At 47.4% G+C, this 10,622-nt stretch overlaps 1 protein-coding gene across 1 annotated transcript; it reads left to right on the top strand.

Moving 5' to 3' along the window:
* Nucleotides 1-1,327: 1,327 nt before the first annotated feature.
* LOC109756268 (MLO-like protein 9) lies at nucleotides 1,328-6,022 on the top strand. The gene is made up of 15 exons (XM_020315124.4): nucleotides 1,328-1,597; nucleotides 1,698-1,755; nucleotides 1,889-2,076; nucleotides 2,294-2,410; nucleotides 2,559-2,619; nucleotides 2,813-2,901; nucleotides 3,759-3,833; nucleotides 3,901-3,989; nucleotides 4,067-4,116; nucleotides 4,247-4,287; nucleotides 4,372-4,545; nucleotides 4,838-4,873; nucleotides 4,961-5,028; nucleotides 5,108-5,168; nucleotides 5,305-6,022. Exons 1-15 carry the CDS (start codon nucleotides 1,466-1,468, stop codon nucleotides 5,752-5,754), a joined length of 1,689 nt encoding a protein of 562 aa, XP_020170713.1. The 5' UTR covers nucleotides 1,328-1,465; the 3' UTR covers nucleotides 5,755-6,022.
* The last annotated feature ends 4,600 nt before the right edge of the window (nucleotides 6,023-10,622 follow it).

Raw genomic sequence — 10,622 nt, 5'->3', positions numbered from 1 at the left:
CCAAGCGGCGCAAGGCCTCCACGCCCAGCGCCCGCCGCCGGCGGCGGAGCCGCCCCACCCCGTCCAGCAGGAGCAAAGGAGGCCATCTTCTTGGGAGGCGGCTGCGCCGCAGAACCGCGTCCGGCCATGCCCAGGAGAGGCCGGATCCTCCTTGCCCGACGATCACCACACGCCGGGAATCCACGGGTGCCGCGCCTATGAACCCTAAAACGAGCAGGAGACGACGCTCGAGGAAAAGCAGTTCGATCGTCTGCGTACGTGCATGCGAAATCAATACGGGCAGGAGTCTGGTCCGGTACAGCATGGGCCTCATACCCATCTGACCCTGGCCCATCTCCTCATGGCCCCGGCTCCTTCCGAGCCGGCCCAGCGCAGCCCAGTAAGCGTTTCAAACGCATCGATCTCATCTCCGAGATCCCGGTCGCCGGCACGGCCAACACAGGGGCCGCCGGTGCCTGTCGATGGTCGATCCGCCTCGCGTGCTTCCTCTTCTTTACAGTAATCCACGACTCCGGTCTAATCAAATCGAAAAGCGTAAGATTCAGAAGACTCACCTTAGGTAAGGGACCCTTCCAAGGTCTGAGCGCCAACGCCGCCGTCCTCCGATGAACAACCCGTCGGATCATCTCGTTCCTCTCGCCCGCGTGAAGACCGATGCGCGCCGGATCGTCCGATGGGAGTACTCGATCAAACGTCGTTGCTACTTCATCCTCGTTATAACCTGAGTGAAAAAATTCACAAATAAGATCCGAAGGTGTCGGTGAGGGCGGCGACTCCGCCGGGGACGCATCCCCATCGTCGTCCGCGTCGTCGTCGTCGGAATCGGCTAGCGCCCAAAACCGCCCGCCAACGCGCCGTTGATCACCGGCAGCGGCCGGCGCCGTCGCGGCCTCGCGCACGGGCGTCCGCTCTTTCGCCCGCCCCGTCGCCCTCATCCAGGAACTCTTTTGGTAGGATGAAGAAATTCCTTAAAAAGGGGGAGAATTTCACTTCCCCGGCCTCTGCACCAACTAGGGATGCATACGGCCATTTTAGTATGAGTACCAAGATAAACATGGTCCTCAGAATTTTTTAAATGAGTATCAAGATATTTTTTGATGAGTGGTTCCGCCACACATCACACTTGATCCTCAATAAATGGGGAAAAACACCTGTGCATCACGTGTCAATTCTAGGAATTAAACTCGGGTCGTTAGGCTGCACAACCGCATTGCCCAACCACTGAGCCAAGGCCCTGGCTTTCTGACCCAGGTCGTCGTTTGAACTTTGTCCCTTCATTCAATTAAAAAAAACGCAGCTTGTCTTCTGGCGAAGTTACTACTACTATATCAGAGCAGCGGCCGGCGCCCCACCTGCTCCGTTCAGACCTCAGAGTAACACACTTCACTGTGAGGGTTTAGGTACAGCCATTAACGCGGCTGCAAGCACAGGCCCCGGAGCCGGAGGGCAGAGGAGCAGATCGGGCATGGCCGGCGGCGAAGGCGGGGAGGGGGCGCGGGCGCTGGACCAGACGCCGACGTGGGCCGTGGTCGCCGTCTGCGCCGTCATCGTCGCCGTCTCCATCCTCCTCGAAGGCATCCTCCACCACCTCGGCCAGGTACGCCGCCAAGCCCCCTTCCCTCCGTTTCCCATCTCTCCGAACCCGCTCAATACATCCCCACTCACCATTCTTGGGCGCGGCGGTGCCTTGCCTGCAGTGGTTCAGCAAGAGGAAGAAGAAGGCGCTGTTCGACGCCCTGGAGAAGGTTAAATCCGGTACATTTTGCGACGCGCCCGTCCCCAACCCCCAAATTTTCGCCTTGTTCCCTTCCGCGCGTAATCTGCGGCGCCTGCACCGATCGTCCGTCTGAAGGGGAATTTGATGGGCGTTGATGCTTGCCATGTGCAGAGCTCATGACTCTGGGGTTCATCTCGCTGCTGCTGACTGTCACGGCGAGGTACATATCGCGCATCTGCATCCCGGCGGGGGCCGCCCACACCATGCTGCCCTGCAAGCTCTCCAGGAGCTCGGAACACGGAGAGGGCCACGGCCGACGGCACCTGTCTGAAGAGCCGGCCAACTTCTCATGCCCCAAAGTGAGTTGACTACTGCCAACTGCGAGGTTTACATTGTGTTGTAGCAAGGTGTATCACATTGAAGATTTGGATACCAGTGATTGGGGGTCAGGGTATCGAGATTGATATTCTCTTTATTTTATTTTATTTTATTTTATCTGTTCGTATTATCTTCAAAAATGGTTTGGTCATTCCAAAAATGTTTGTTTTTATTCTCGGAATCCCAATGCCATTTCAGGGTATGGTGTCACTCGTTTCAACCGATGGGTTACACCAGCTACATATCTTTGTGTTCTTCCTGGCCGTCTTCCATGTAACGTTCAGTGCCATTACAATGTCCCTGGGCAGAGCAAAGGTAAGGTCTCTACTCCTCGGGCAACATACAGGTGCCTGTTCTGAATTTCCAAAAGTATTCAAGGATTTCATGTATCGAGACGGAGGGAGTACTAGTTAGTGTACGTGAGCAATACAAGCTTGAAATAACTCTTAAATTTTCTACGCAGACGCGGATATGGAAGGAGTGGGAAAAGGACACTTCCTCCATCACCTATGAATTTTCAGCTGGTAGTGTCTACATTGATTAGATATTGTTTCATATGCTTTAACTGAAATGCGTAAGCAGCGTACCATGCAATGTTCAGTTTGTCTATGCTAAAAATAGAATCAAGCTGATACCTTTTAATCAGCTTATTTGTAGTCTCTTGTGAGGCTTCTTTTTTAATCTGTTGGTACCCATTGTTGATATTTTACTTTTCAGACCCATCGAAATTCCGGCTCACTCACCAGACTTCTTTCGTGAGGCAGCACGCAAGCTGTTGGAGCAAAAGCACAATTATGCTCTATGTCGTAAGTTCTCTCACGGCTCCTCCCAACGATGGTTATGAAGTAGCATAATGTGTCGAATTTTCAGAGTAAATTGCAAATTTAAGTTCCCAAATTAATATACGACCTGAAGCTTTGAATATATCTGGCTCAGGCATAATTATTCCTTAATATCTACTCCCTTCATTCCTTTTTGTAAGGTGTAAATTTTTTGGCACGGTGACCAAGGCACATAATTTTACACAAGTTTGGACGAAATTAACCTTGACTAAATCATTGATTAACGGCAAGTAAATCATTTAGGCTTGGAAAGGAAAAGATACACTCAATCGGGGGAGAGATACTTTCCTTTTCTTCTCTATAATGAGAGATACATGCAATCGGAGGAGAGATCCTTTCCTTTTTTTGGAGGCTAAAGACGGAATTACGAGGAATTAAAAGAAATGCACCTTACATGGTGGAATTTTAGGGAGTACATTTCTACTGAATATCAAATATCAGTTAGGGTTGACCATTCCACATTTCTACTGAATATCAAATATCAATTAGTACTTACCGCAGAAAACAAATTAGTATTTACCATTCTACATTTCTCTTGAATATTAACTATCAAAGGTTTATACTGATTTTTTTCCAACAGGGGGACTCCAGTTCCAATATGTTTATACTCATTGGTTAGCTATTCCCGCTATAAATTACTGAATAGGAGCTCAATGGTTTTCCAAGATCATATAGTGTTTTTCTTATAATAGAACCATAGGCCACACCGAACAGGTGTTAAACTCTAAATAAAGTTTAAAGCATCCTCATTAGTTTTTTCCCGCATAATGTATCTAGAAGTGCTTTAGCTGAGGAGCTTGTTATGCTTTGATTTTATGCAGGTGAGCTTCTTTAGGCAGTTTTTCAGATCTGTTCGGAGGACAGACTACCTGACTTTGCGGCACGGATTCATTGCTGTGAGTAGCTTCATATCTCCAGTAATTTCCTGTTTTTAGCCAACACTGATGATTTATCTTTGCATAGGCTCATTTATCCCCAGGGACTAGGTTCAATTTTCGAAAGTACATTAAGAGATCTTTGCAGGATGATTTCAAGACAGTTGTCGGCATTAGGTAAGGAAGCCTACGAACCATCCTTATTTTCTTCCTAATAACTGAATGACTCATTTGTCACATCATTGTTTCATTAGTCCACCTTTATGGGCCTCTGCTCTGGCTGTTATGCTCTTCAATGTTCATGGTGAGTTATATATTTCTTTTTTTGGAGTTCCTGTGCAATTTGGCACGTTATAATTTCTAGGACACAGGGATATTTGGGATGCATTCTGTGAAAATATGGTATTTTTTAATTCGAAATATTCATTCTTCAGGGTGGCATAACTTGTTCTGGTTCTCCACAATTCCCCTTGTAGTAAGTTCTTACTATTATACCTTTCACTGTAGCGTGTTTTATATTCATGTTGCCAAGTTCCTAACCATGCTTCTGTATGTCTAGGTGATTTTAGCTATTGGAACAAAGCTGCAGGCTATAATTGCAAGGATGGCTGTTGAAATTACAGAAAAACACACAGTTATTCAAGGAATGCCAGTGGTGAAACTCAGTGATGAACATTTTTGGTTCGGAAAGCCTCATATGGTTCTTCACCTTATCCATTTTGCATTATTCCAGGTCAGTTTGTCGACCGGACTGAATTATTTTGAAAAGACGGATCTGCATTTAGACCTGAATTGTGTACATTAGTACTGTAGTAATGGTTCCCTGCAGAATTGTTTCTTGTTAACTGTGGTAAACTGAACTTGAACTCACATAGTTGCCGGGATGAAAAGAACAGTTGTAACTAGAGCATACTTGTTTCATTGTCATATAATAATTCAATCCCTAGCCTTCTGCATGCACTTTGGAATCAAGTTTCATGGACAGCGCTGCCAAAATTTCTAATAGCTGTTCTTCATTCTTGCAGAATGCATTTGAGATTACTTATTTCTTTTGGATTTGGGTAAGACTACTATTGACATTTGGAATCATTTTTTATGGTACTACTCTGTCAGTACTCTTTTGATTATAACTGTTAACTCTCGTGCAGTACGAATTCGGCTTGAGGTCCTGTTTCCATGACAACTTTGAGTTTATCATTGCAAGAATCTGCCTTGGGCGAGTATCAATACTGTATCTTCAAACTGATTTATTCCTCAATCATACTAACAGTGTCTGCTCCTACTCATATGTGTAGGGGTGTCGTCCAATTTGTGTGCAGCTACATCACGCTTCCACTCCATGCCCTTGTATCTCAGGTACCTACTCACACTGCTCGCCAATGTTCAGTAACTATCCAACTTCAGTTTCTACTGACACTAACTTCGATCATCAAACGGTCAAAGCATTTTACCCGTAAATTTGACGACTAACGGAGGAACAATTATTCTCCAGATGGGATCTTCGATGAAGCGAACCATCTTCGACGAGCAGACGTCGAAGGCCCTGAAGAAGTGGCACAAGACGGTGAAGAAGAAGCAGCAGCAGCAACAGCAGCAGAAGGGGTCATCGCATGCCTCCTCAGAGACGCCAACCACGGACACGACCGAGGCAGGCCGGCTTAGCCAGTGCCAGTTCGTCGCCGAGGCGGCGCCGGTGGCGAACCGGCACCTCCACCGCTACAAGACCATAGCGCACGTCGGCGCCACCAGAGCGCTCTCCGACTCGGACTGCTCCGACACGGATGCCGAGGCGCAGACGAGGTACCTGATCCCGCCCACGAAGCAGAGGAGCCTGGACTCGGAGGTCCGCGTGGACGTGGACGTGGACGCCGCGACGCCGGAACACCGTGATAGTTTCTCCTTTCAGAGGCCGCCGCCTGCTCAGAATGCGATGGAGAAATGACCAGACGGTCGTAGGTCGTGCTTAGTATACTAATCAGTACTGCTAACTTGTGTTAGATTAGAGGATCGGCAGGCCGTCGAGGTGGGTAGGCAACTTTACCGTGCATGTTTTCATTGTTTTGACTACAGATTAAGGTTACTGTGCCATTTGGGGTGCATGAGAAGTCACGAGAATTTCGCTGGAGTTTTAGGGGAAACAGTTTAACTACAGAAGCGAATAGAATCCTTGTGAACTTTTCCTAAGGTTAACGATGAATTGTGTTGAGAGAGCCGTGATGTTTCGCCCAATCACCCTCACAACGTGTCCATGCCTCCGTCTGTTGCCGGTGCCTGCAAACTTGCCTACTGTTAGAGCATCTCTAGCAGACACTATATAACGCTGACCCGTAAAACGTGTTTACAGTTCGCAGAAAAACGGCTTTGCGGGCCGGCGCGGGCGAGGGCAAAGTCAGACCCCGCAAAACGGACCCGTAAAAAAGGATATTCGCAGAACAAGGGATCGAAGATGCATACCTTCCGGCCATTTCATCGAACACCTCGCCTGCGGTGGAAGCACCGCCGTTGGACGGCATCGTCGGGCAACATCTCGCCGGGGCGGGGGGAGTGGACGAAGGTGCCGGCCTTTTCGTAGGAACCTTCTTCCGCTTCACGCCCGAAACCTTGTTCACCTTCTCCGCCGGCGGCCGGGCAGATCGCGCAGCGGCGGCAGCGCCCGGCGCGCGTGCCTTTCCGGCGGGGCCAGCCGGATTGCCGCCCTACACGACAACGTTGCCCTGCAGCTTGCGGGCAGGCGCGTTGGTGCCTTGGGCGACGGCGGGGGCGACATGGCCGGCGACGAGATCCTCCGGAGGGGATTGCGCGTGCGCGACCTCCACGGTGACGGGGGACGACTGGGAGGCTTCCATGGCGGCGAAGAATGGCGGGGAAGATGGACCGGAGCGCGCGGTGGCGGGACAGTGACGGCCGAGGAGGGGTGGCGGGAGCGGGAACAGCCGCGCGGAAATTTCCCTCGCGCTAAATCTCACTGCGGATAGGGGGGTGAGCTCGGGTCGGCTTCCCACTCCGTGAATCTAAATGTTGAGAGCGAACTTTTGCCGCACCCCGCAAAAACTTTTACGGGTCGGACCCATTTGCGAGGTCTGCTCGAGCAGAATTTTCTGTGCCGACCCGTATTTTGACGGTTATTTTGCGGGTCACGACGTTATACGGAGTCTGCTAGAGATGCTCTTAGAGAGCACCTCCAACAACTGCCGTAAAAAACTTTTCGTAGAAGTGGCTGTCGTCGGTGCCCGTAAACTTGCTAGTGTTAGGACATGTATACAATGGTGGCATATGAATACAGATGTCTCATGACAAAAAGTAGCTTGAGGCATCTACATTTATTTTTTTTCTCCCCAATGCAAGCTATCACTAGTGAGCTTCATCAAAGAATAAAAAATAAAGACTTCCACTACATAGATATCTCTACTCTCCATTTCAACCTTTTTAGCTTTGTATGCAGCGGACCACACTTTTTTCTCCCCAAGCACCCGCCTCCTTCAGAGGATCCAGCTGCTTCATCCGAACCTATTTTTTCTGACATCTGACCCTACGTGGTCTATATGGCATCACACTCGGGCTATGCATTGGCCATGCCCTTAGAGCACCTCCAACAACTCTTGTAAAAAACTTTTCGTAAAAGAGATTTTACAGGATGACCGTATAATTTTGGGAAAGTTGTCTGAAAGCTACTTTTGTCAGTTCCTGTAAACTTCCTCACTTAAAATATGTTTTTTATTTTTCACTAAGCAATCCTAGCTAATGGTGTAGTGCTCGCAAGTCAATGAGAATGGTGACGTTACCCTGTGAGATACGGCATGGGCGGCGGTGCGGCCCGGCGTGGCTGCGCCGCAGTGAGGCCCGGGAGAGGCAGCACGGCGTGGCGCAATAAGGCGGCGGCTTGGCGGTGTGGCGCGGTGGCGGCGGCGGTGCATCAAAGCGGTGGGGTGATGGTGCACGAGTCAGGCGGTTTCCTTGCTGCCAAAACTTTAGGGGGAGATCTTCCTCTAACATGCAACATGCTTGTTCCTTCTTTGGAGCTTCGCTTCTTCCGCGTCTTTCAAGCTTCTCTCTTAGATGGTGTATGCACTCCCTTGTGCAAGCCCTCCTTAGCTTGTTAGACTCTTGGCTCAAACCTAAATGCAATAGGAGTACCAAGTAGTATACCATTCTCGAGAATAGTAGGTAGACACATGCAACAGAGAGGATTCACTATTGTAAGCCATGTACGTGTGACACTTGGCATGAAGCACTTACAAGGTACGAGTCGACCTCAAATTTGAACCTTCATTCATCCTTAAAAAATGAACCTTCATCACCATGGTACGGGACAGATTGACCTAGTTGGACTTGCCATGCACCTCCTCACACTTGATGTGGCCACTCTCCAATGTTGATCCTTCAACCATGAGGCATATCATGCCAACAATAAGAATGAAACAACACTCAAATGTGCAACCAATTCGTTACCATTAACTAGATGGAATTAACCTTAGCGAGATACATACAAGGTTGTTGTGCAAGATCTTTGGCACTCGGAAATGCGAGGATCAAACATTCCATGGAAACTCACACTTATTTTGACATGTAGAGCTCCTTTTGCAAACTCCTCTACAACATATGAAACTTTCACAAACCAAGAACTTGTCATTTATGCTACTCTCAGAAATTAGATTGAACTTGATAGGACAGGTGCCACAGAAAGATCTCAAAGATGTGATTTTGAAAATCTGAAGCACATCAATAGCCAGAGGTATATGCTCATCAAGCGTGGCATGACATATTGAATTAGCATAAGGTATCCTATTAAGCATTCCATCACATCTAATCCACTCCACATATTCATCATAAATGAGAATTTAAGCATCTCATGGATAAGTTATGCTACCATGATAAATGGCAATGTGATCATCAATATCATGCAATTGAATCCGAACTTATCAAGTCCATTAGTGGGGCTATTTCACCATCAACCCTCATATAGTTACATTGGTTGTCTCGCTCATGTGAAGTAGGTGTTGTCGTGAAAAGAAGCTCGGCAGGGCCTTCATCTTCTTCTTCCATTGCTTTACTCCGATTTTGTATTGGAGGGGAGCACTTGTTGAGTATCGGTGTTTATTGATTTATGAGACCTAGAACCAAGTGAGAAGGTACAATAGAAGAAAGAATCCACCAAACTACAAATAATCCTTTGCCATTTCTTTAAATTTCCCACGATTGTGAACCTTGCTTTCTATCCATACGAATGGAAGAGCACTTTCATTTTCCTAAAAGTAAAAAGGGGACTGGAGAATATACTTTGTAAGTAAAATCCATGAAATCTAGCCAAAACCCGTGAAAGTCACGTGTTTCTAGCAGAACCTTCGCCAGGGAGCATACGAGGGGTGCTAGTGTGAGAAGGAAGGAATGGAAGAGCAAGTGTGAAGCAGAATAAGAGCATATGCAACCATCATATACTAATCTGACCCCTATATGTCCTCCTACAAGTCTGAACGCGTCTGTGGATAGCACCCGGTCACCCCGTAAATATACATCCGTGCAACCACATCCCCCACTTTCAAAACCTCAAATCCATGCAACCACATGCAACTCGATTATTTGATGATACGGATATAGGTAACAATGAATACCGCACAGAAATAAAATTTATTCTTAGAGAAAATACATGGTTCAAACATAAAATTTATTCAGAGCGCATAGTTCAAACTCACATGCGATGATTTTTAGTGTGGATCTACATACGCTCCAAAAGATCATTGAGTAGTTGCACATGTACCTTTTGATCTCAAAGTAGTGGATGCATCTCTAGAAGTTCACATATGTTCCACTTGCTTCTCCATTTCTTCCTGGATGCTCGCCATCAACATCATTTCAACATCATTGTCATCAAATATGATGAATCGATGAACTCCTTGTACATGAATTCATCAATATCCTTGTGTTCTAGAAGTCATCATCCGACGAATCCATGGTGCTCTCAAGACATATATCAAGTGCTCTCAAATCCATAAAAGTATTCAATCTGATAACAACGAAATCTCAAAGGGAAAAACTCAATTCATCACAACAAGATAGAGAGGGGAAAACATCATATGATCCAACTACATTAACAAAGCCCGCGATACATCAAGATCATGCCATCTCAAGAACATGAGAGAGAGAGAGATTAAACACATAGCTACTAGTACAAACCCTCAGCCCCGAGGGTGGACTATTCCCTCCTCATCATGGTGGCCGCCGGGATGATGAAGATGGCCACCGGAGATGATCCCCCCTCCGAGAGGGTGCCGGAACGGGGTCTAGATTGGTTTTCGGTGGCTACAGAGCCTTGCGGTGGCGGAACTTCTGATCTAGGTTCTCCTCGAGGGTTTTTGGAATATTTGGGAATTTATAGGGCGAAGAAGGGGTGCGGGAGGCCACCGAGGTGGGCACAACCCACCTGGGCATGCCTGGGCCCCCAGGCGCACCCTGGTGGGTTGTGACCCCCTCGGGGCACGCCCCAGGTGCTTCTCTGGCCCTTTGGATGTCTTCTGGTCCATAAAATATCCACAAAAATTTTCGTGGTGTTTGGACTCCGTTTGATATTGAATTCATGTGATGTAAAAAACAAGCAAAAAATAGCAACTGGCACTGGGCACTGGGTCAATAGGTTAGTCCCAAAAAATGATATAAAGTTGCTATAAAATGATTGTAAAACATCAAAGGATGATAATATAATGGCATGAATACTTTATAAATTATAAATACGTTGGAGACGTATCAACATCCCAAGCTTAATTCCTACTCGTCCTCGAGTAGGTAAATGATAAAAGAAATAATTTATGAAGTGTG

Source organism: Aegilops tauschii, chromosome 1 (genome assembly GCF_002575655.3).
Source record: "Aegilops tauschii subsp. strangulata cultivar AL8/78 chromosome 1, Aet v6.0, whole genome shotgun sequence".
Classification (NCBI taxonomy): Eukaryota; Viridiplantae; Streptophyta; class Magnoliopsida; order Poales; family Poaceae; genus Aegilops; species Aegilops tauschii.
The sequence above is the reverse complement of the archived record's forward strand: the minus strand, read 5'-3'. Positions and strand labels throughout refer to the sequence as shown.